The 27,023-nt window shown below is 40.1% G+C and overlaps 1 protein-coding gene across 1 annotated transcript in view; it reads left to right on the forward strand.

The window, feature by feature from the left end:
- LOC122814301 (zinc finger protein 665-like) overlaps positions 1 to 27,023 on the forward strand; it is a 640,008-nt gene that overhangs the window by 516,002 nt on the left and 96,983 nt on the right. Inside the window, exon 10 of the mRNA XM_044086888.1 lies at positions 7,350 to 7,476. Within this exon, the coding sequence (XP_043942823.1) occupies positions 7,350 to 7,476 (127 nt within the window). The remainder of the gene's footprint in view (positions 1 to 7,349; positions 7,477 to 27,023) is intronic.

Consider the following 27,023-nt stretch of genomic DNA (forward strand, 5'->3'; position numbering starts at 1 on the left):
AGATTCTGAAGATGTGTTGTGTCTTCATTTTCAGACTAGATCACAGCAAAAATTGCGGAAAATGGCAGACACGTATAAAATACAATAAATAAATAAAATTTCTTCTTTGTTTAAATTGTTTGAGATGGTTGGTGTCATTAGAGGATTTCCATAGCTTCCAGGATTTGTTTTTGTTTTGTATAAGTTTTTTTCAGATTGGGTGTAAGTCATGAGCATTGCTTTCATCGGTGCTATCTCGCAGTCAAGGGTCAATCTTTGCTTAGAATAGATGAGGTGATTGTGATTAAACTGAAGTAGTGTAGAGCATTAAATGGGTTTGTGGACAGGTATACTAGAACAAATCCTACTTTCTGAAGTCTGTAATGATAATGGGCTGGATTCATAGTGACCCTCACTGGTTGGTCTAATTGGCTAATATGGGTTGGTCAGTTAATATGATGGACAGAATCTCAAATTCATAGACCTGATAAAGCCACACTAAGAAACACCTCATTATTGTCTCACGACTGTGATTCTGACTTGAATGCTGCTATAGATGTGAACACACTAGTGTTCTGCCTAGTAAATTATACAATGTTGTAGCATAGGCAAGCAGACACATATCCAGACACCTTTGTACATGTGCATGCAAACATACACTTACCATCTAACCATAAACAAGCCCCCCATACTTGTTCACAGTTACAAAACATTGATCCATACAACCCGCACCAGCACACACACACAAACACACACACACACACACACACACACACACACACACACACACACACACACACAGAAATGTACAATGAGCACTCCCATAGGAGTGAATAGGTGAATGCCATCAAATAAAATACATTTACATTTTCCTCCTAGAGAAATATTTACTTAGTTCAACCAAGTAGATAAGGAACTGAGAGCATTTCTAGGGGACAAAGCATGTTGCTAATTAACATTAGTGAATCCCCCAGATTGCTACACTAGCATTTTCTTTCTCCAACAAGACCGCTGTTTATGCTATGACCTACATGGGGGGAAACCATAAATGTAGAACAATCCCTGAATTGGAGAGGTTTATCATGAGGTTGAAAATATCCAAAATAAGGCTTTTGCATCATGGTAAGCCACTGTGAATTTGCCCCTGTGTTAATTGTCCATTCTGAAGTCATCCTAGAAGTAATGATAATGGGAGGTATTTTTTAGTGTTTTGAAGTTGTCATTATTAGGAAGATGGTCACTGACAGACTTAGAGTATGAGCGCTGAAAATTCAGAGGAGAGGTTGGTTATTAGAACGTCAGGTAATGAGTGTTGGCTAATACTGTTTGGTCTAGGGGTCTCAGAGATCATTTGGGTGAGGTTGTTTTGTTTTAGGTGTAGCATTTTTTATTATGAGTTTTCTTTTGTTGCTTAGGGTTAATAGGGTACAAAGGGAATCTTTGCATGTTGTGATGATAGACTGGGGAATGTAGACCTTAGTTACTGAGACTTTATATCTGCCTACTTATTAATTGTGAGACAGCAGTCAAGTTAGGAGAAGTTTCATTGCTTGTATTTTGTCATAAGACTTTGGGTTTTTAGTTAAACTTTTCTTTACTAATTGTGTTATGCTTCTGTGGGTCTTTGGACTAGGTCTGATGTTTAGAAAAATGGTGTAGTTATTTAAGAAGGTAGAGAGTCACAAGAGGTCTTTAAGGGGTCTATATCGCATAATCGAAATTCCAAAATATCGAACACCATAAGCTCGAACTTGGAATTTTGAAATGTGATAACATCGAACACTCAGAATAGTCAATATTTTCCCAGAAACATACACACAACACAAGCACACCAAAAAAAATAATCCACACACATACACCTAACAAAACCCTACTTCTAACCCTACACTAAACCGTACATACATTCTTATCTATCCACTAACCTTAACCCGCACCCTAACCCTAAGGTCCGTAACTATCGCACACTTACCCTAAGGAGCTATACACAAACTATATAATACACACACATACACTTAACAAAACCCTACTTCTAACCCTACACTAAACTGTACATACATTCTTATCTATCCACTAACCTTAACCCGCACCCTAACCCTAAGGTCCGTAACTATCGCACACTTACCCTAAGGAGCTATACACAAACAAACTAAATAATACACACACATACACTTAACATAACCCTACTTCTAACCCTACACTAAACCATACATACATTCCTATCTGTCCACTAACCTTAACCTGCAACCTAACCTTAAGGTCCATAACTATCGCACCACAGTGAAAGAAATAGCGAAGCCACGAAATGGCCCCACCGAAATCTTGCCCTAGGTAAGAATTTGATGTTCTGCAGCTTCACTGTTTTCAGCCTTCAATGTAGTGATATCGATATTATAACATTCGAAGTTTTGCAACTTCGATGTTATAATATAGACCCTCTTTAAGCCACAACTCTGAGATTCCAGTGATGTCTCAGTAGTGTTTTCTTAATCCAGACCTCAAGAAAGTCAAGTTTTCTAATTCTGAGAGTGTTTATATGACTTATGCTTTTGAGTTTATGGTGTTGTGTTGAGGTGTTAAGGGGAGGGTTGGTGACATTGCTTTGGTGCAGTGATTGGGTAGCTGTGTAGATGGAGGAGGGGCTTTGGATGAGGTTCATGTTTTAAATTGCAAACTGCTTTAGGATGGTTAAGTGGTTATTTTGTAGGGAGTATGGTGAAAAGGTTGTCAGAGAAGTCTGATCTTGTAATAGAGTTGGAGTTTATCAAATAGGATACTATAAGGTATTATATCAGGCATTATGTTGATGAGCTGTATTGTTTTCAATGGGTGCAAGTTTAAGAATCTTGGAGCTGGCTGTTGGTGGAAATTAATGAATGTGGTGGAAATTAATTGATGTGCATCGAATATCAGTCAACAACATGAAGGAGAATAGAAGTGTAAAATTAATGTTCAAGTGTGTTTTCTGTAAGAGAAATGGATTGTCTGTTGGCAATGGTGAATAGTATTTTGATTGTCGCAAGTAGAAAGGGAGCAGTGTTGTGAAGTGATAGAAAATAATGTAATTTAGTGGGAGGTGAGGCTGAAAATTACTGGGATGGGGTTAACAGAAACATAGTGTGGATGAGAGATTAGAAAAATAGGCAGTATGAATAGAAGTCAGTGTACTGTAAGGAAGTGATGTTAAAAGGTGGGGAAGGGATGTGGGTTGAGTCTGTAAGCTGTATCAGTTGAAGGTGGAGGCAGTTCTCTGTAGGACTGATTAATTGTGGATTGAAAGACAGGAGTCAGGGATTAATATAAAGGAAATTATGTGGGAATGGGTAGAAATAGAAGTAGAATTGAAGAGCAAAGCAACACCAAGCATAGTGAGCGGTACAGAGTGGGTTAAACTAAAGGACCTGGAGTCACCCAGAAAACAATCAGTAGAGTGTATTTTAGGTGAGCTCTTATGGCAGATGAATACTATAGAGAAAAGAACCAAGACCACTTCACCTACAGAAGTGAAGATGTGAGGTCTAAAAGTTTTAAATAACCTAAAAATGTAGCAAAAGTCACAGCAGAGCAATAGCTGTAACTTATGGAGACAGAGAACATAGGGGGTTTAAAATCCTCCAGGTTGTCTGTGTAGAAGTAGTGGAGATTAAACAATGTCTGACGTATTTGTGCACTTGTATTTAGTTTAGCAGTGAGAGGTATTGATATAATAAGATCCTTTATCCGTGAAGAGGGAGCAATCATATACCTTATTTCATTGTTCAAAACAAAAAAAGCTTGTGTGGAAAAGTTTTTTTTCCTCAGTTGTTATTAGTTGACAGACTTTCACTGTGATGCTTCCTGCTTTATTTGGAATAGGTGTTTTGGGACAAAATCAGAGACGTCTATTTGAAGAGTTGTAGAGCTCAGGGAGAGTTTGGCATAGTTAATGTCTTTATCTCACAGCTGTAAGGTACAGGATTTGATTCTCACCTTTGATTATTGGCTAGACTTGTAGTAGTCTGCAGACTGCTAGCCTTGTATTAACCTATGAAACTATTGCACATGAAGATACCTGTAGAAAAATAGAGTAATGCCTTTGTGAAATATAAAGGAGAGATAAAACAGAATGCTAACAGAGATAAGAAAGTTGTGGTTAAAAGGTATCCACCAGAAGTCGGAGCCTCAATGAACTGTGAACCATAGAGTGGTACCACAGCCAATGCGATATAATGAAATGGCAGGGTAGAATTGTCAGCAAGAGCGATGAGAATGCTACATGGGGAGGTGTCAGCTTCCCACTGCCACAGAGGTTTATGTAAAAAAAGTAACCAAAGTTGTGCCATTCTACTGCCAGACTCCCATAATACTCAGTTTGTGGCAAAGTAAAACAGAGGATGAGACTGAGTTGAGTGGTTCTGACAGCGTGCTGTGAGTGTGCTTCTGCTTGCAATTAGACATTTGCATGACTTGCCCAATTTGTTTTCAGGTTGGTATTTCCCCTTTGAAAGGCCATTAGGTTACTTTACTTGTAATTCAAACTTTGTAGTTTGTACTACAATATACATTGCCCATGATGGATTTTATATAGGTAAGACAAACTGGAAATTAAAAGATAGAATTAATGAACACTACTATGCCATTAAGAGTAAAAGTAAATGCTTTGTTCATAAAATACTAAGTTTATGAATTTTAAGAGTTTCCTTTTTAGTAGTGATTATATTTGTCAAGATTTTAATGACACCAAAAGATGAGGTAGAGTGCAAAGAATTAAAAAGGCAGATTATCTTAAACACTAGAGTTTATCCAGGTTGTAATGGGTAGATTAATTATAATCCCAAATCTATGCAAAGTGCTCTTAGGCATAATCACAGTTTTAGAAAATGTAAATAATTGAGGATATTAAGAGACAGAGAGACATGCAGGGGGAAGAGGAGTAGAAAGGAGAGAAGTGTGAGAGCTACAAAGGGAAGAGGGATGTAAGATGGAATAGAAGCAGTAAATGAGGGGATGACATGATGAGATAAATAAGAATGAAATTGGGTACCAGGGAGTAAGAGAACTGCAGGGTTCATGTAACATGACTTGTGTGAGTGCAGCTGCACTTTGTTTGGGTGATGAAGTGTTCCATGAGCTGATGTCTGAAGTCCGAGTACATTTGTACCTCTCTGACTGACAGTAGAATGGAGTCATGTAGTTTAGGTGCTAGGATGGGGAATGCAAGGTCAGTGCAATGACTTTTAGTTTTTGGAGATGATAGGATGGGTTGAAATTTAGAGATGCTCCTAAGATTATATGTGGGAGGTGTGGTGAAATGTTTGAGTGAGAAGGGAAGATGTCTCAGGAGAAAGGTCTTTGTGAATTAGTGATCCTTGTAGGAGGTTGGCTCTAAATTGTACTGTGAGCCATTTAACTTTGGTGAGAGTTATGCAGTAATGTTCATTAATGTGGGTATTAGTAATGAGCTGGCAAATTTTATTGGAGATGATTTGCAAGGTGGTGGCATTTTACTTTGCGGCTGCAGATATTATGTGTAGTCCATGTTCAAGTTGAGATAATAGTATTCCTTTGCCTATGGCAGCTTTGGCTGGGTTGGACAGAAGAGGTAATAACTTGTTTGCCCAGAGCAGTAGTGTGTTAATCTTTTTGCATGTGGCTTAAATGTGTTATTGAAAGTTAATATATTGGTCTAGCCAGATGCCAAGTTATTTGAAGGATGTGGCAGTTTCTAAAGTGGTATTGTTCATAACTTTAATATTAAGGAAGGTGGGTACTTTGGCTATTTTGGTTGGCTCCAAATAACATTGCTTTTGTGTTTTGAGGGTTGAGTATAAGTTTCTGACCTGTTAGCCTCTGGTTGAGGATTTGGAGGTTATCTTGGAGCTGAGTTTGTATAACAGAGTGGGATTTGTTTGACCTGTAGATGACCATGCCATCTCCATAAAGTATTAGAGGTATCTGAGGGTGATCAGATGGGAGTTTGTTGATAAATATGGAAAACAACAGAAAGGCTAAAGTAGACCCTTGGGAGACTTCTTTCAAAGAGGTTTCAGGGGTGGTGATGCCTACTTTCACCTTGAAAGAACTTTTGGTAAGGAGCTCTACAAACCATCTTCACTAATGCCTATTTCAGTTAATTTGTCAAATAGTAAGTTATGATCAGTTAGATTAAACGCTTTTGTTAGATCAATTAAGACAGCTACTCTCAGATTGCTGTTGTCCATATTGGATAGGTTGTCATGTTTGAGGCTGTAGAAATCTGTTATGGTGCTAAATCCAGACCAGAATCCATGTTGCTTCCTGGATAGAAGATGGCATTGATGTAAATGAGCTGTATAGTTTTGGAATAGGAGTGACTATTTCTATTTTCCTTGTGTGAGGCATAATTTTATTAGTTAAGCAGAAGCTGTATATGTGAGTGAGAGGATGGGAGATGAAGTCCTTACAAAAACGAATGAACCTAGGTGCTAGATTATCTGTGTTTAGGGGTGTATGTGTTTGATCTAGGTTATTTGAGCCCAGGGAGTATCTATTTGTATTTGGTCCATTTGAGTTTCTGTCTCTTTGTTATAATCTATAATTTTGAAGTGGAATAGTTGAATATAAAGGGGGAGAGGATGGCTGTGGGAGCGGTAGGTTTGTGTTGTTTACATTTTTATATATGTATAATTTATATTACGTTTTTATAAATGAGTTCTTGGAAGAGTTAATTTAGTGTGATGAAGGCTTCTGTGAAGGATGAAAGCAATTCCCATTATTTTAATAAATATTTTCATTATATAAATACGTTTTTTTTTTCTTATTTTCACCTGTACTTAAGTTGCTTTGTTTGCATTTTATGTTGTTCTAAAGCTACAAGCGGTAATGGGATGTATTTTGTCAGGGATCAAGATTTTATTTCCCATTGCAGTAATGGCAGTGGAAGTTGCCATGGGTTCAAAGTTGATTGGGATGCAGTAAGCAAAGGATGTTGTAGGGGCAGTAGAAAGACAGCTATGCAAGGGCAGTCAGCAACAGATGGATGGAATAAGTTAACCATGCAGCTTCCTCCACTGGTATGTTCATATGTATGCTGGTTGTAGCTTAGCTTGAAACTACAAATGCTGACATGGACACTGTATGTATTGTATTTTCAAAAATACCTTCCTGCTCCTTTTGTAATATGTTAAGGTATTTTCAAGTTTCATTACCCATCAGATGTACTGATATTGTTTTACACCTTCTGTGGTGAAAGGAAGGAAAGCTTCATTATTTGATAAAAAGTTTCTAGTTTGCTCTTGTAACATATCAACTGCATTGCTAGTAATTATTTATAAATGCCAACAGTTTCATCTGAAAAGTACAGACCGTTGTAATAAAGAAAAAAAGAAAAGATAAAGCACATTGTGTCTTTTCAGGTACCAAAAGCATTTGAGGATGTTGCTGTCACTTTCTCAGAAGAGGAGTGGAAGTTGTTAAGAAAACAAGACAAGGAGCTTCACAGAGAGGTGATGTTGCAAAACTATGAAACCTTGGTTTCAATAGGTAAGTTATATTTCCAACCCTGGAAGTAAGGTCTTTATCCAGAGTTACAGGTTTCATTTTAAACTGCAATGCCACAATAATTCTGAGATATCTGTTTTGATACCGAAAAAAAACCTGTCTGTCCGATGTGTCCTCACATCATTTTAACACATTTACCCCCTGAACTTGTATAGACATCAGTGAACCAACCTTAAGTATTTCTTCTGTGCTGGAAACTCCTTGCTTTTGTCGGCTTCATAGTTTCTTTGAAAAGGTTATGTGTACTTAAAGCCTTAATAAAATATCATTTTTTTTCACCTTTAAAACTCTTCTTCTTGATGCCACACTATCTTTATCCATCCGTTCCTCTTGTTTGAGAAAGAGTCCCCTCTTTGTGCAGTATGTACTCTTTGGTTGCCAGTTCATAATGACCCCTTTTTGTCTTCTGACATTAAGGTTGTATTGTACCCCTTTCTCCTTTCTACTCAGTTTCATTCACCTTGTACTATCTGCATGAAAACAGCATACTACAAAATCCAAGATCGTAGTCTAGGTGTGCCTTCTGTGTATAAGACGTGTATCTGCAGCATTCAGATCCCTCCTGATGAGTGCATCTCTTGCTTAAGATCACAGTATTTCATTAGCCCTCCTACTCCCTTGTCGCATTACCATCCCACTGTGAAGTCTGTTGTAATTAACTGGATAACACGATAACTCCACTGGTTTAGTTTTATATATATATATATATATATATATATATATATATATATATATATATATATATATACATATACATATACACATACATACATACATACATATATATATATATATATATATATATATATATATATATATAAAATATGCATACATACATATATACACACACGCATATATATATATATATATATATATATATATATATATATATATATATATATCTTAGTTTGTAATGAATCATCGGTGACATTCATTGAAATGCAAAAAATTGAACAAAATCACTGTTAAAGTCATCTCAAAAAAAGTAATCGCAAATGTAAAGCAATAGGTTTCACTTGCAGTTATGAAAAGTAAAACAAAAAAAAAGGTCTGCCCCCATATCCGATATACTTACTCCAGGGTCATACAAATGTAAAAAGAGGGAAAACCCCCTAAAATTATGTAAAGGTTGATATAATGAACTTCGACCAATACATAATTCGACAAACTATACCAGTGACAGAAAACAAAACTGTTTCATCACGCAATAAAATGCATGCAGCAATAACTTTTATAGTACTCGCATATAAAAATCCTTCACAGAGAGGATGGGAAACATGAGCTATCACAAAAGATTGTAATGACAAAAAGAGCAGGGTGCCATTAATTAAGGCAAATGATGTATATTTATTAATACAATACAGATAGAATGGTGACTAGGCTGTAGAAATAGCTAATTTATAAATACATATTTACATAGAGTGGAGTAATAAAGAGGAAGAGGGGGATGACTATGAATATATTAAACTTAACTAGCCTGCTGAAATGGTTTGTGAAGTGCACCTATATCCACTGATTATCCAATACAATTTTTGTGGGTAAGTGGCTGATTAAATGTTCTTTATTTAAGTTTATTCTGAATTTGCACTTGTATGAAAAGAAATCTACTATGTCAGTCCTGCAGTGGGTGACAGTAAACTAACAGACTTGCTGCCCATTCTTCCCTAATAAATGCAACTGTAGTGCTGGACCCCAGTCTGCTGTACCTTCTCATGTAATTTTGGCAGTGATTAAAGGGTTTATTGTAGAGTTTCCACCTCCAGGTAAAAACGACAAGCTGCATACTTGTTAATAAGTTTGAAATCAGTAAATGTGCTGCTGAACAGGGTGCCATATCCTGTTTTTATTAACAGGTATAATCTAATAATGAATGAGTGGCACTGCCAGGATGTTGAGAAGGGACCAGTAGTCAGCCGTTACAAAAGTGCAGGACGCCATTGCTCTTGTAACTTGTTTCCATTGTTAACCCAGGGTTCACCTACACTGTTAGTAGGACAGCTTCAGGACCCATTGAGAAAGATTACTAGAATTAAGAGACTTGGAAGGTTGTTACCATGAAGGCCTGAACTGTACAAGCAAGCTATTATGCTTTCTTGTGTGAACATTAAAAGGGAAATAATGGACTACACAGGGGTGTTGAGAGGCTCAGGGCTGGAGGCAGATGTCTGCTCCACCCCTTAAAAGTCCATTATTTCCCTGTAGTACCCACAATGGTGGGCATTATTTGTACTGTGAAATTGGGCTATCTGTAAAACTATGTTTTTTTTATAATATATGCGTTTATTTTACATACACTTGACAAAAATAGTCCCTATGTCAAAACTGATTTATTGATGTTCTTCGTGTTTCACTGTTGCAGTCATCACCTGTGGGTTATCCCTGCTGTGGTAGCCCTCGGCCGGCCCAAATACCACATTGTTTTTCTGCGTCGGCTGCTGTCATTTGCTGGCTGACGTCAGGTTGTTAGTGCTATAAAGGAAGGCAGACAGACATTATTACATCAGGCTATCTTGCCGTGGAGCCCATAGCAGAAGCAGTTTGCAAGAGTGCCGGTCGGTTGCTTTCAGAGTTTGAATTACAGCTGAAAATGTCTAAAGCTAAGTACCCCCCGTTAGGGATCCTTTATTCTTGTACTAACCGATGTCTGAAAAAGTTAACAATTGCCTCGCCTGTGGAAAGCAAATACCACACCGAGACTTCCACTCTTACTGCGTCACTTGTTTAAGCCCAGACCACGATGTCCCCCGTTGCCGGTTCTGTGCCCTTTTAACGTGAGAACTATTCATCGTAGAGCTCTTTTCGTAGCCAGGTATTTTCATCTTACGTCTTCATTTTCTGAAATGGTGTCCATCAGACAACAATCCATAGACTTTCCAAAAAAAGTAAGGCTAAAGATAGAGACAGACCATAGAAGGCCAAAACGTCCGGCGACTCCACCGCTAAGCAGGTCGTCAGTTCTCCGGAATTCAGTGAGGTGCCTTCGCAGCCCCTGATGCCTGATTCGATACCTTTGCAGGCCTCTACTGAGACCCTTTCGGAGTCCAGTATGTTGCAAAAATCTTCTTTGTCTTCCGAGCCTTTGGTTGTCTCTGCTCGGTTGGGGCTAGAGCCGCGACTCAGGCACCGGCTTCCAAGGAGGTCTTTCGCACTACCGAATCTAGACTAAAACCGACATCCTTTCCTCCAACTACTGTTTCCCTCAGACTGATGGACACTCTTAAGCCTAGAGGCAGGGCCACTCCTAAGAAAATTACCAACAGCCACCATTTTACCCCTCCTTCTCCACCACCACCCCAAGCTCAAATGCTTAAAATGGCGGAGGATCTTATCACCCTTATGAGGGGTAGTCTGGCCGCACCTTCTAAAAGGAAAAGAGACTGTTCACCTGAAATTCTGACAGAACAGGATTCTGAGGAGTCTGATTATTCAGATTTTGAAGAGGAACAACAACCTATTACTGCTTATGAGGATTCATATGCAGTGGAGTCCATTCCTTCTGCCTCCCCACCAGAAGATCTTTCCTTTGGGGAAACCCTTCACACCCTTAGGGAACATTTCCACTGTGAGTCCCAGGACTTTCCTCAGTCTAAGAAAAAAACAAGAGAGTTTCTAGACCTGCCCCAGCACAGACCCTTAGCCATACACTCTATCTTGGAGGTGGTTGATGATGTCTTCCATGAATCCAGCTTAACTCCTGATGCCCTCCTGCCTGCTCCCAAAAAAACTGACAGGTACTACAGAGTACCGGACTCTCACAAATACCTGTACAGAAATCCTGCTGCAGACCCGGAGGTTATTACACAAGGAATAAAAGGAGTTAAGGCTACTTCTGCAAATAATCCTACTCCTTCTGACAAGGACTCCAGAGCTCTGGACAGATGGGATAAGAAAGTATACACCTGTGCAACCTTAGCTGTCAGGGCACTCAGTTGTCAGTTCCATATGTTAAAATATCAACAACACAGTTTGGAACTTTTAAAACAAAAGATTTCTACCTTTCCTGACTGTGCCAATTCAAAAGAGCTAGCAGATTTACTGCACTCTACTTGTCAAGTGGCTAAACACTCTTTACACTGCAGATATGATGACCTAGAAGCCTCAAGCAGGGCAGCAGTGTCAGGATCTGTCATTAGAAGACATGCATGGTTGAAGGAACAACCTCTCCCTGATCATGTCAAATCGAAATTACTTGATGCGCCTTTGGATAAGGACCACTTGTTTGGAGAAAAAGCAGAAGAGGTCCATAAAAAGATGGAAGACAAAGCAGAATCTGTGCAAACAGTAAAAGATTTTCTTCAGGTACAACCTCCAAGGTTCAGCAGGAATTTTCCCTCAAAACACTGGTCCTTTCCTGCACCTAGCAGACAGGGGCAAGGTAAGCCCCACAGGGACAGACCACCTAGACTCCTATCCCAGGGACAGCAGAGAACCAAACAGTGGACCGCTTCTGCTCTAAAAGCAGGAAGTTTTAAGCCATCCGTGTATGACAAAAACTCTCAATTACTCTCTCTCCCCCCTATGCCCTCTTTTCACTCACCAAAAACTAGGAGGAAGCTCTCCCTCTGCAAAGAGAAGTGGTTTTCTGTAACATAAGACCAGTGGGTCTTAAAGATCATTTCTCAGGGATACAAATTCTCCTTCAACAAACTCCCAGTTCCAAGAGGGTACCCAGACCTACCTCCAAATCAGTGGGCAGAGGCATTGAAACAAGTCCAAACTCTCATATCCCAAGGGGCAGTAGAACCTTTCCCCTCAGATCAAACAGGCAGAGGCTTTTATTCCAGACTATTCCTTGTTCACAGCAATGAGGGCACTTGGTGCCCCATCCTTGATCTGTCCATTCTGAATACCTTCCTGGTGGTCCTCCTTAGGGTGCACTATCAATCAGAAGAAGTCAAAGCAAACTCCAACCGTGGAGATCATTTTCTTGGGAGCTCTGCTGGATACAGCATCCCAAATGGCCTTCCTATCCCCAGAGAAGCAGAGCATCCTGCCTGTCTTGTTTTACACAGCTGGCTTCCAAAAGCCACCTCACTGTGAGGTCCTGCAAGCTTTACGGTACATGGCATCTTGCATCCTTCTAATTCCTCTGGCCAGGCTTCTCATGAGAAGTGGTACCTAAAGAACCTTTGCTGTCAGCACTCTCAGCCTCTAGAGATCTCTCGAACTCTGATCCCCTGTATAAGGGCTGGGTTTCTCTGGTGGGCAGAGGCCTGTGCCCAGAACAAGTGTCTTCCCTTCACCCTCCGCCCAACTGGGCAAACCATTACCACCGACGTCTCTGACATAGCTTGGGGCACTCTCCTAGAAGCCAGGTGCACCCAAGGACTTTGGGATTCACAGCACCTTACGTTACACATCAACCAGAAAGAAATTATGGCAGTACAAAAGGCTCTGACATCCTTCAAACCCCATCTCAAGCCAGAGATTCTCCTTATCAAAACAGACAACACCACAGTAATGTGATACATCAACAAACGGGGAGAGACCCAATCTTACGCTCTGTGCAGGCTAGCCATGAACCTGTGGCTGACAGCCTCATCCATGGGACTACATCTGATAGCACAATACCTGCCAGGGATCAACAACACCCTGGCAGACTACTTAAGCAGAATCCTTCTGGACCCCCACAAATGGTAGCTTCACAGAAAAATCTTTCTGCAAATCATTCAGGCATGGGGAACTCTGGAGGTGGATCTTTTTGCTTCGCATCCCAACCATCAGCTAAAAAAATTCTGTACCAGGGAGTACCATCACCTGGCCTGGAAGGTGGATGCCTTGACCTTCCCCTGGAACACCCTTTTTATGTACGCATTCTCTCCTCTGCCTCTTATCCCCAAGGTTCTGATCAAAATAAGAGAGGAGAGGCCAAAGGCCATCCTCATTGGTCCAGATTGGCCCAGGCAATATTGGTACCCCTTACTGTCTAGCCTGACCTTATAGCTTCCCAAGCAGCTTTACCTGATCTCAGACCTCTTAACTCGGGGGGTGCTGCACCCAGACCTGCAGACTCAAACTATCGGCATGCTTATACTCTAAAGGCAAACAAGGGGCCCCTGTTAAGCAAACAGGTCCTAGACGTCATCACAGAGGCAAGAAGGCCCAGCACCAGAAAATCCTATGCAGGAAAATGGAAACAATTCTGCTCCTGGAGCCAGTTCAGAGGGGGAAATACCTCTCAACCTTCCATCCCTCTTATTCTGGACTACCTAGCAGAGCTACTTAATAGTGGCCTCTCTTTCTCCTCTATTAAAATCCATGGCTTGGTCATTTCAGCTGATTTTGATACAGAACAGCCCCTGTTTTCCCATCCTTTGATTAAACAATTCCTCAGAGGGACTTCTAATATCAGACCTCCTAGAAGGCCACCCACTCCAGCCTGGGACCTGAATTATGTTTTGAAAAAAACGTACTTTACCTTCCTTCGAACCTGCTGCTTCAGCAGAAATAAGGTACCTCTCTTGGAAGACTGCTTTTCTCCTAGCTATCACTTCAGCCAGAAGGGTTCAGAGCTATAGGCGCTTATGGGCATTGAGCCCTTCATCATCTTCCATGCAGACAGAGTCTCCCTGAGGACCAATCCCTTCTTTATGGCCAAGGTGGTATCTGATGTAACTCTCAGTCAGGCAATACATCTTCCCACCTTCTTTCCTAACCCTCAAAACAAGAGGGAAATAATTCTGTACTCACTAGACATGCACAGACAGCTCAGATACTATTTGGACCATACTAAACCCTTCAGGAAAATGGACCAACTTCTTGTCAGCTTTGCCTCAGGACACAGGGGAAGCCCATTTCCAAACAGACCATTTTCAAATGGATATCACACTGTATCAATTTCTGCTACAGTTTGCATGGGCCCCCCCCCCCCCCAGGTCTATTAGAACCCATTCCAATAGGGCAGCCTCCACTTCCACAGCATTCCTCAGAGGAGTTCCCACCAAGGACATCCTGAAAGTTGCCACCTGGACTTCTGTCCATACCTTTACCAAGCATTACCACCTACCTCTATTTTCTAAGGCTAGGGCAGGGTTTGCCTCTGCAGTTCTGCACGGCATGCTGACCCATTCCTAGGTCTCTTACTGAGCCTACCACCCCTCTTCTCAGCTTTGGGAATCCTTCCACAGGTGATGATTGCAACAGTGATACACAAAGAACAGTTGTGTACACATACCATAAAAGTAGATGTTCGAGTGTATTCACTGTTGCAGTCCTGGTTTCCCACCTTCCTTCCCCCTTATATCTTCTTTCTTTAAAGAGCCATAAGTTTCTAACAGTGGCTTTTAGTGACCAGGACCACTTTACCATATTTACTTGGGCCTCTGACAGGTTAGGGCAAGAAAAACTGATGTAATGGCATCGGCTGCCTTCTTTTTATAGCACAGACAACCTGACGTCAGCCAGCAAGCGACAGCAGCCGACGCAGAAAAACATTGACTCTGGTATTTGGGCCAGCCGAGGGCTACCACAGCAGGGATAACCCACAGGTGATGACTGCTACAGTAAATACACTCGAGCATCTACATTTATGGTAAGTGTACACAACTGTACTTTGGTTTGTTGTAGTAGTCCTATGCAATGGACTTTGTGTTGTAAATGTCGAAACATGGCCCTACCCCCTCCCCACTTGTACAGATCGACAGATAAACCCACACAGAATTTACTTCAACCAGTGTTAGAGAAATACAGAATTACCTTAAATAATTTACAAAAGATGACATCCATTCAAATGTCATGCACACTGAAATGCAAATGCACTCACGAACACACTAGTTACCCATACAACTGTATGAAAAACACAAACACTTGTAATGATTGCTTTTTAATCTGTAAGTGTAATTAAAATCAGTTTTAACATTGTAGTGTAATCAAGACATGGATAAACTGAAAGTTGTCTGTTTTTATTCTTCACTAAGATTGTGAAGCTTACACTTTAGTTGTAAATTGAAATGTAAGTGTGGTTTATTACCATAGCATACAGGAGTTTTATTATTTTAATAAAGTTAGAACTGCTTCTAGTATTTGTTTTGTTGTATCTACACAGGTCTATATTTTCAGCATTTATGATCCTAGTTGTTTTGGTCCTTAGAATGTAACCAGTTGCTCAGGCATCTTCTGTTGAAATTAAAACGTGTATGATTCTTCAGTAAAACCAGACTGAACTTAATTCTGAAGTTATGCTGGAGAGTTTTTTGACCACATGTTAGCAGTACCATGCAGTGGCAAAAGATTTTACATTTAGGTTAGCGAATACCTAAACTTCGAATTGGTAATATCGAAAAATTAAAACAGCAAACGGCCAATTTAACGTAAGGAATGAATTCCCTTGGCCGCAAAAGAAAAAGAAAAATTTAAACCCGCGCCCCCCCCCCAACTAAATATACCAACTCCGAGATCGCTCTGTAATGTGGAAAGGGGCAAAATCCGCATAACGGCCAAGGGAATACTTTCCCTGCATTAAATTGGCCATTCGCATTTTTTTGCTTTTGCTATTACCAGATCAACGTTTAGGTATTCGTTAACATAAACGTTCGATCAGGTTATAGGAACCTGTGGCAAAATACTGGGAGTTCTCCAGCTCTAGCCTTGCTACCTATCTGAATTTTTTCTGGACTGTCTAGAAATCAGAATAATTGTCTGTTACTTTAGAAAACACAGTATAAACTCTGGTATGCTGTTTAACAAAACAAATAGAATACCATTGCATGTTAAAATTAAGATTCTGGACGGCTTTTTTTAAAAGAAAAGCATCATTAATGCAATGCGATCAGGGAAAAATAAGCCATCCCGTCATCCCTGATGGTGTGGATGTAGGCAGAGAGGGAAGAAAAGGGGAGGGGATGGGCAGGGTTAGGAGTGGTGCCTGAGGTGTGGTCTTGTCTCTGTCTGGTTTCAGCTGCGACAAAAGGTGACAACCTTAACCAGCTCTGAATGGGAAAGCTCACTCAGATTCTGTCATAGACAGCTGTGAGGGAAAGTTTAGTTTGCCTTTCTTTATATTGCTTTCTTGTAATTTGTATTGCTTTGTTGCTTTCTTCTGTTTCAATTATTGAGGTGTATTTTCATTATACTGTGTGTTTAATTGTATTCTGATTTCTACTGGATATTTAAACTAGGAAGGAAACCAGAACTGTCTCATTTGTGAGTCCCACAGAAATTAGAACAGGTCACTTAAGGTTAATTACCTGTGAACTGAGGGAGGAACTAGGAACTGAACCTTGTATCTAAACAGTAAAATAAAACATTTCAAGGCTTTACTGGAAAAGCTCGTTCAGACCCTGCTACAGACTGCTGTAAAGGGAAAGTTTATCTTGCATTTGTTTATATTGCTTTCTAGTTATTTGTATTTCTTTATTGCTTTTTCTCTAGTCTGTATATTGTGGTGTGTTTTCATTACACTGTTGATTAATTGTATTCTGTTTTCTGCTGCATATTTAAACTAGGAAAGAAACCGGAGCAGTCTCTCTTGTGAATCACACAAAGAAATAAAATTTTCCACATCATCCCACCATGTTACTGTTGTGTTTTTAAACTCACCATCTCTCTAGTTGCCTGCCCCTTATGTTAGTTTGACCACATAATTCACTCATTCCCTCTCCTCTTTCTCTAGCTATTGTCAGTAAGCACAAAATGATCTTTTTTGTGGTTAGCCCCCTTCATTTATTCATATTCATTGACCCTCCCACTGTATCCCATAGAGCCAGAATACTAAGTGCCCACTCCCATCCAATCTGTCTTGCTCTTTTAAAATTATTGTGTCTCCTTTTAGATTACTAAAGCTTGAATTACCCCCTCTTTTATATCTGTCTAATGCACACCAGAACTCTTAGGATACTAAACTCCTTTTTACCTTTAAAATATGAAACATCTGGTCCAGGACCACCAATAATTGGAGAGATGACATGCTGCCTCTCAGTAGTCTTCCTGGGATTAGTGCTTCTGTTTTGCTCCTAGTGAGAGAAAGGGCGTAGGTTCATTATTTCCTGGGGACTGCTGATCACTAAAAAACTAATAACTGCTTCATAGGTGCCAGTTTGGAATTTGTGCTACTGTTTTGCTCTTGATGAGAATAGATGCAGAGAGCATTGATTCCTGACTATCTCTGATTGGGCAGTTGCGTCTGTGTGGGACTTTGCTGATTGATCTAGTTGCTATTCAAGGTATCTACCAGGAAAATGCTACAGCAAGCCTACACTCTCTGTATCATCTGGGGCAAGACTGCTGATCACCAAAGAGCCTGTGGCCTGCTTCTCATCTTGGGATTGATCCTACTGCTTTGCTTCAGATGAAAGAAGACGCAAAGGGGCATTGTATCCCAACAGCATGAAGCTGTGGTAAGACCAGCACTAGTAGTAGTGATCAATGACATAAATCCCCACTATTTTTCATTTTTGACAAAGCTAATTCTTTTTATTAAGTACTGCTTTATTAGCTACTGGCTAACCTAACTTCAGAATATATCATAAGCTCATAGGTAAATACTAGGCTAAGTGCCCTGAAGGGCAATTTTAAATCTAGCCAATAATCCAAGGTCAGAACCAAATTCTGTCCTTGTGTCTATGAGGTGAAGGCCTTAACCATTATGCCAGACTCACCCCTAAAGGACAAGCAGAAGCCTTGATGAGATTTGAACTCATGACCTCCTAGTTTACTAAACCATTACTCTAACCCCTGAGCTACAGATACTTCTCCCTAAATACTTCATCCATGAATCATCAAGGTGTAATATAGTAGTTTCCCCTCGAGCATTTGGCACTGCTCTGTGTAGATGCAGACACCTTGAGTTGACCTTTTTCCTGTAAAAACACTCTTGAAATTTCACTGATTCTTAGTTGTACACAGGGCAAGTAGTTGGAGCAGTGATATGCACTGCCCATAGAGCTGCAAACTAGATACTCCTGACCTTATTCTACGTTCTCACAGCAGCCATTAATAAAAATCAATAAAAAAGGCCTGTTGCCATAGATATGAACTTTCTCACTGTCTCCATTACCAGTTCATTGGATGTGAGCATTGTGAGATAATGTACATATTACCTCATGTTTACTGAAAACCATCTAATTCTCAAACAAACCAATGTAGTATGTAAGAGATGTATTTACACAGTGTCACTGGAGGCAAAGCTCTCATAAAAGCACTTGTAATGTCAGGTTGATAGTAGTACACATGCTGCACCCCTCACATACAGCATGAAGCAGAAACATAAACCTACATAAGCTGAGGCACTTAAATGTAACCTTCCTAAACCTCAAAGTTCTCCTAGATGAAACATACATAACAAATGCCCTTAGCAGTCCAAATGCAGTCTTTTTTCAAAATAGCACCAACACTAACACGTACAGCCAGATTTACTAATAAGCCCCTAGGGCAAACCACCACACTGTCCAACATTCTGGTCATTGAAGATTCCATCGACAAACACACTGATGTCCCTCTCACCAGGCTGAGTAAGGAGAAAGCTACAGTCAGTTGCTTATCAGCAGCCAGGATCCACCATATTACACATGCACCCTTGTCATTGGACCACAACTACCAGAATAACTCCGTCATAGTCCATGTGGGTGCAAATGACCTAAGACATACCTCCCAAGACTATATGAAGAAAGAGACATCATAGAGCTCTCAAAGTATGTGTCCCAGGCTCGTATGAGCTAATACTGAGCAGTATTCAGTAGTATTCTACCTTCTCCAAGGATGATGCCACAATGCAAATAGAAGCTGACTGACTTTAATAATTGGCTTAGTTTCAGCTGTCACTTTAAGGGGGTGCAATATTCGTCATCATGGAAGGGGATGATCGACAAACTGTGCTGCTTTTCCAGGGATGTTCTGTACCTCTTCACTCTAGGCTTTCAAATATTAGCTAAAACATTGTCCTTCCTCATAATGCATTTTTTAGGCAATGTCAAACTGAAAGTACTTCTGACATAGCAAATCAAAACCAAGAAAATCTAAAGATGTTAGTGCTCAAGTGCTGGAAGTTTAACAAAGAAACTCCACTCCCTACAAGTTCACCTCACTGTCTAGTGTCTGTGGTCACTGAGACATGGTTTAAAGTCAGGAAGAGCACCCAGTTAGTACAAACCAATAATGCCTTCCACACATTTAAACCAGCTACTGCACAGGCAGGGACTAAAGGTGGAGGTGTCTTGATTTACATCACAAATAAATATACCGCAATGCTGGTCAAACAGGATGATGAACCTCAGGTTCTCCACTTTCAAATCATCATAGGCAAAATCCCATACCTATTCCTTTCAAGCTATAGTTTCCCCTGTATGACCCAGGAAACCCATAACATATATTTAAGCTTTCTGGAAATGCTCACCATCCAACCTAATGTATTCATGGGTGATTTTAATTACCCCGCTATTATCTGGGAATCGTATACAATGTGTGCCGGCACAGAGATTCTTGTTTTCTGTGAATACAGACTCCATGGACCAGATGCTGACCAGGCGCACAAACATACTGGATCTGGTCCTCACTAATATTGGAGAGAGTCTGCGTAAAAATAAAACTTGGATCCCCAGCTAACCCTGTAATGTTCAGGAACTACTCCAAGGCTAACTTTCTACTATTAAGTGATAACCAGGCAAAATTTCAAGCCCCTCTAAAACCTGAGAACACTGCTGTCTATGCAGAAATATTCACAGTAGCCCCATATAAACATGTTAATAGCTCCATGGAGGCAGCTGTACCCACCAGGAAGAAACAGAGAACTAACTCAAAAAACAAGCCACCCAGGTGGAATTGCAACTTCAGTAGGCAGTATAACAGAAGGTAGAAAATCGTGTACAAAATTAGGAGGTACAGCGCCCAACAGAATAAAAACACAACTCAGAAGACAAATAAAGTCTATCAAAGCCAGAATTGAGGTAAATTTGGCCTCCTGTGCCAAGGTTAACCACAAGGCATTCTTTAGCTATGTCTGCAACCTCAAAGACTGTACACAATTAGAGTTCATTGTTAATGAAGCCACCTATACTGAACCAGAAGATATCCCAAACCAACTGGCAGTCAAATGTAGCTGTAACTTTATCCCTCTCTCTCCCAAGCATCCCCTCAGGGAATACTATCAAATATTTTTCTCTCTACTATCAATAGGGAACAGATTCTCAGTGCTCTTTAAGGCCAAGAACACAGCATCAGTAGGCCCAGACAGTGTCTCAGGCTGCTATCTAAATAACATGAATCAGGACCAATCAGGCCCTCTTGAATCTGTATTTAATTGTAGCCTCCAAGCAGGCTTTGTGTCTCACTAATGGAAAACAGCACTTGTCATCCCCCTGCACAAAGCCAGGCCATCTACAAACCCTGGAAACTACAGACTCCTAATTCTCACTAGTGTCATATGCAAAGCCATGGAAAGAATTATCGTAACGTAGGAAAACTTCAGACATTTGGCCCATCCCAGTTTGGTTTTGTCGAGGGCAGTTCATCCCTACTCAGCCTAGGTCACCAAAGCAATGGATGAGGGCAAAATGGTTCAATCTGCCTACTTTGACCTAGCCAAGGCATTTGACACAATACCTCACTCGGGCATTGTTAGCAAACTCAAGATGTTAGGTATAAACCTTTATGTCAATCAGTGGATAGCCAACTGGCTCAAAGACAGGACAGAGGAAACTAGAGTTGAGGATTCCACCTCTACAGAGACTAGTCATCAGTGGAGTCCCTCAGAGATTGGTCCTGGAACCACTCCTGTTTTGGCGTGCCTACTTCTCTGAAAAGTCAAGGACCTATGGCTGGCCAGACTTGCCGACAATTGCAAATTAGGAGCAGTCATAGAATCACCCATCGGTGGTAATGTTCTCCAAGAAGGGCTGACACAGACAAATAACTGGTATCAGAGCCATGGATTAAAACTAAATTCCAAGAAATGCGTAATAGTATCCTTTTGGAAGTCAGCCACCCCTGGTAAACTATCATATTAGCAACATATGCCTAACAGTCAACCCAGTAGTCAGGGAACTGGGGGACACATGTAGACAATAATCTAGTGTTTGACTATCATGTGTCTATGGTAGTAAGGAAATCATTCTATGTTGTGCAACATATAAACAACGGTATGGCATCTAGGTCCAGTGAGGTCATTTTCCAGTGCACTGTGCATTCATCACACCCTGTGATGAAGAATGTATGGTTCCTCCAATTTTAATGGTTGCCAGAGTTGCCAGGCATTCCACCCAAGTGGTCATATTTTGTTAGCCTCTCAAAAATTGATCACCAGTAAAGTTGACCTCAGCAAATGAAAACGATTCTTTATTTGGGCAGCAGCTAAAGGAGTAGATCTTTTTTCAGCTCCACTTTCTTCTGTCCTAGATTTTTACCAGACCTCTTTCAGAAAGGTTCCAGTTTTTCAGCAGTCGTAGTGCAACTAGCTGCCATTTCTAATTTCCATGTTAGGCACAATCAAGTTACTATAGCCTATCTTAAGATTTCAAAGGCATTTCTAAAAGGAACATTTTTATTGAAACCTCCTGCAAGGGATCCTATTCTTCCATTGGATATAACTATCATGCTTCAAGCATTAACAAAACCTCCATTTGAATCAGCAACTTCAGCAGACTTAAAGTACCTTTCTTGGAAGACTATTTTTCTTGTGGCCGTCACTTCAACTAAAAGGTTTTTTGAATTACAAGCACTCTCTTGTAAATCTCCTTACTTGGTTTTCCATAAGGATAGGGTTTCTTTGAGAACAAATCCTTTCATCCCAGAAATGGCATACGAAACGAACAGTAATGAAACCATTAATTTACCAGTATTCTTTCCACATTATTCTAATATAGGAGAAGATACTCTGCATCTATTAGATGTCTACAGACAGTTTCAATTTTTACCTCCATAGAAATAAGGATTTCAGAAAATCTGATCAGTTATTAGTAGTATTTTCTAAAGCAAAGCTAGGACGTAATGTTTTGCAAAAGTCACACTATCTAGGCGGCTGTCTAACTGCATAGCATTTGTATACAAAAAATTGTGACTCTCTTTAGCTAAGAAACCAAGTTCTCATTCCACAACAGCTGTGGCTGCTTCTACTGCTTGTATGCACAGAGCTCCTGTAGATGAAATATGTGCTGCAACAACTTGGTCTACAGTCCACACATTTATTACTCCTTATAAACTGGACATATAATCAAGGTTGCATACGTCTTTCAGTTCAGCCATTCTCAGAAATATCATTCCTTAATACCTCCCGAAATAAAGGCAACTAGGGAATCTGTCCAAAGGTTGAATTGATGAAAAAAGACAACATCAGATACAAAAGTTTTGTACTCGCAATAAGGATAGATCCATGTCGTATTCTTTTTGTCCGGTTAAACATCCCTCTCTCCTTCCCCCTTCCAAATATTTTCCCTGCTGCTCCTCTTTGATCCAGTGGATCTAAGCAGGAATCTTGTCATCTCACAACAAGGTTATTTTCTTGTATAGGATTCACTTGTTATATCCCATGAGGTGATAAAAGACTTCGTTAGTCGATAAATAGGCAAAGTCTTATCTGGGGTGTTTGGTGGAGAAGCAGGATTGTGGATGGGGAGATTGGGGATATGAATCCGTGGCTTTTGGGAGCATCGAGTTGAGATCGGATGGCCCAAGCAATGAAATGGATGAAAAGAAGAAAACACAGATTTATTGTTATGGTGAACACATGACTTTCATTTTCTCTTTGTCAGACATAGCTGCTAAATGCTCGAACTGGTGTGCTTTGTGGTTGTCACTAAAAACTTGAAATCAAACCTAACTCTTTTTGGTCATGTTTCCCTGTGGGAAGTTTCTTTCATATAATTGATTTTTGTGAGAAAAAGCTTTACTTTTTTAATGCAACGTTAGATATTCTAGTTGGATCATGGATTTTTGTGGTGTTGCAGAATGGTCATATTTATGTAGGAATCTACTTCATATAGTCGACTTAGCATTTCGTTGACTTTCACATCATCGAGACCATGTTGTCAAACATTTAAAATCATGAACACCTTTAACATTGTGTTTACCCTCCCTGAAAGCAACCACTTGACCGCCAACTAAAATAGAAATGTAACAAACTAACCCCGCTGAACTGGGGGGGCTGGGCCCCCACACACAGAGACACACACACACACACACACACACACACACACACACACACCCCTAACTAAATATACCAACTCTGAGATCTCACAACAGTGGAGAAAAGGGAAAAGTTCACCATGGTGGTTACTTTTCCGGAGGGAAAAATACAATGTTCTGGGTGTTCTTGATTTTAAACGTTCGACAATGTGGTCTCGATGATGTGAAAGTCAACAAAATGGTAAGTCAACCATATGAAGTAGATCCATATATGGATATATTGTCTCTCTACTGTTTTTCATTTTATATACTATATGAGACACCTAGATGATAGTTCAGGAAAGTCGTTGTCTCTCTCATTTTTCCTCTTTGCTTAGGAAGTCAAGACCTTATTCAACTAATTGGTATAGGAGTTCCGGCACAATGGTTAGTTCCTTTCTCCAAAAAAGTTCACAAGATGGGTTATGCTATGTTCCCTTTACAACAGTGTTGCTCTGCAATTTTCTTGGTGTGTAAGGAGACTACCTGGGTCTGGGGCTGTCCTGTTTTTGTGCAGAACTGTGCAGTCTGTGTATGACAAAGTTGCACATATTATGTATTATGAGTGCACTGCAGAAGTGATATTCATTATTTAGACAGCTACAGTCATAGTGAGTGCCCTCGGATAAGTCTACTTTTGCTTTTCTAACATAGATGGTTACTCAGACAGTAACTTTGCCCTTTCCACAGCAACTTGGTAATTCTGTTAGGAATACAGTGTTTTACATACAAAATGAGTCTTTCAACATGGAGAATCTTGAATCAGTACCAGGCAGCCATGCTTGTCTATTATACAGAGGTGTTATGCATCCTAAAAAAAGAAGCAAACCAACCTACCCCCCCGGAGATCATACCTAACCCAAGTGGACTGGTGTTATAATTATGGTATTATGAATGGATAAGGCTATTCTATAACCAAATGCGATACATTATTTTAAGCACAAAAAAGGAAAGTGACTAGGCCTAAACTGGCCTGCAAAGTCTGCTAGCTTAGTACTTACCTATGAACCTATCCTTGAGTACAATGCCCCATTTGGTATGTCACTAACCAGGCACATCTAACAAATGGAACATCCCCTGAGGTTCCTCACTAAAAGAAAATAGGGCATAAATAACCTCTTACACTGATTGCTTCAAAGTCCCATCCCTGTTTTCTCTCTCTTCTATAGGCCGTTTAGGGGAGATCTATGCCTGGCAAACAAGGCATTGTCAGGCCACACTCCAGCGGGACCTTCTGCATGTCTGCAGAACAAACAGCACCAAAGTTACCCATTGTAAAGACTTAAACTTTGCTTATGATATAAATAGGATCTGCTGACAGATAGGTATGTATTGCAGAGATTGCCCCTTTTCCGAAATAGGCACCCCATCCATTTGAAGCAGAGTTCCTCCCAAACCCAATTCAAGTTCAACTTGGACATTTGGATGCGGAATAGGAAATTCATCCCTGGTTTGGCATGTATGTCTCTAATGGCAAAGGCAGCCTATAAATGTTTCATCTCTCAGACCCCTGCTTGTAAATTTTTCATCTTTCAAGCACCTGTTTACACTTACCAAGGGTACCAGAACTTGTCAGAGATTTGGGGATACATAGCTAGACTTAATAGGCTTAAAAAGGCCCCCGTGTTCATTAGCCTAGTACACGCCTATGAACCTGTAACACATGACTAAGCAGGGAAAGCAATCCCTAAACATAAGGAATTTAACATAACGTAGACCAAACAAGCTCTTGGGTTTCTGTTAGTCTTCTTCTGTAGGATGTGTGAAATCTCCCTCCATCTGTTTGCAGACCTGCCTTCTGAAATGTAATTGTGCTACCACTTTTACTCATTGCAATATGGGCTGGGATACTAGGGATTAATGTTAAGTGGTTCTTTGTTGGTAATATCATGTCTTTTTACAGTAGTGATTTCATGTAAAATATAGCACATTACCAGTGAAAAAACACCTAAATCCTACTTTTCAAGACTGCATCGAGTTAGTAGTTCAGCTAATAGTTGCCAAGTTGAGAAATACATGGCACCTTTAGTAAACATATTTCTTTTAACTAATGTATGAGAAGAACCTGAGCAGTTTGTTTTAGTGCCATTGAAAAATGTTGATTGTTGTAGTCTTTGCTTCTTGGCTCAGAGGTTCCATGCTATGAGTAAGGGCTATCATTTTTAGCATGCTCTGCCTATGTAATAAATCACCTCTTTGGTATATACTTTGTCTGATTAGTTTTTATTATTGTCTGAGCCCTTACTGTAATCTGTGGTAAGTGGCATATCAAAATTCACCATGTTCATTAAGTGAAAATTCTGTGCACGTTACATCTGCCTGTAAAATAGTCTTGTGCTTTCTGTAAAGACTGAGATTCAATAACCTTAAAGGAGCAAAGGAGCAAGGGATTGTTCATGCAGATTACGAAGTTATTAAAACTGCATTGCTAAACTGCTTTGTGACAGCCTTTGCAAATACAGTAAGCTTATTCCTGAACTGCTTTTTTGATAAACTTTATGAACCTACTGTTAATATGGTGTGAGGAAACAAACAGCAAGTCACTAATGGTGTTGGCCTGCACTTTGGGTAGTTGTTGGTTACTTGCACAAGACATGTAGATGATAAATCACCATTCCGTCAGTCCCAAAAAAAGTTGGCATACTGCCAACTCAGAAATCTAGTTCTCAAGTGGACAACCTATAATCAACTCCATTAGTCAGATTTTACTTTGTGTAAAAATGCAATTAAAATAAGTTTTGCTCTACCAAAAAAGAAAGAGTTTGCTAATCATTGAATTGTTCTGAGCACATACCACTAAACTAGCAATAAAATATTTATCCATCTATGTGCTAGCATCATAAACAGACATATTGCAACCTTTGGATGTTTTTGTCAATGAAGTGTTAAAGACCATCTTAAAAATGGTTTCAGTAAGTGGCATGCTGAGTGCTTTAAAAATGAATACACACAATTCTGGTAACACTGAGATTGTGTGTAAAAGTTAGAAGAATATGCCAATCGATGGTTAATCATCAAGTTTGAATTTCTGAGTACAGGGTGAGGAAACATATTGTGATGGTTTTAGTAAGCTGGCATGTGAAAGAAACATGCTTCTTGCCTCAGTAAAGCACATGACTGCTATTATAGGTTACAGGTATCATACTAACAAGGTGAATAATTTTATTTATTTATTTATTTACATTTGTTGCGGTGGTGGTGCTGCAGTAGAGTTGTCTCCTCATAGCAAGACGTTGTCCCGTTTGATTCTCAGCTAGAGCGTCTTCTGTGTGGAGGCATACGTGAATGGGGCGTGCCTTCATTGAAGGTTGTGCGTCAGGGCTTGTAACCCGGTACGTAAAAATCCACTACCAATCATTAGCGGACTGGAGTTCCGCTGTGGCGACCCCTAACCGGGAAAAGCCGAAAGACACAAACGAACAATTTATTTACATTTGTTG

Source organism: Protopterus annectens, chromosome 10.part0 (genome assembly GCF_019279795.1).
Source record: "Protopterus annectens isolate FY-2018-M chromosome 10.part0, PAN1.0, whole genome shotgun sequence".
Classification (NCBI taxonomy): Eukaryota; Metazoa; Chordata; order Ceratodontiformes; family Protopteridae; genus Protopterus; species Protopterus annectens.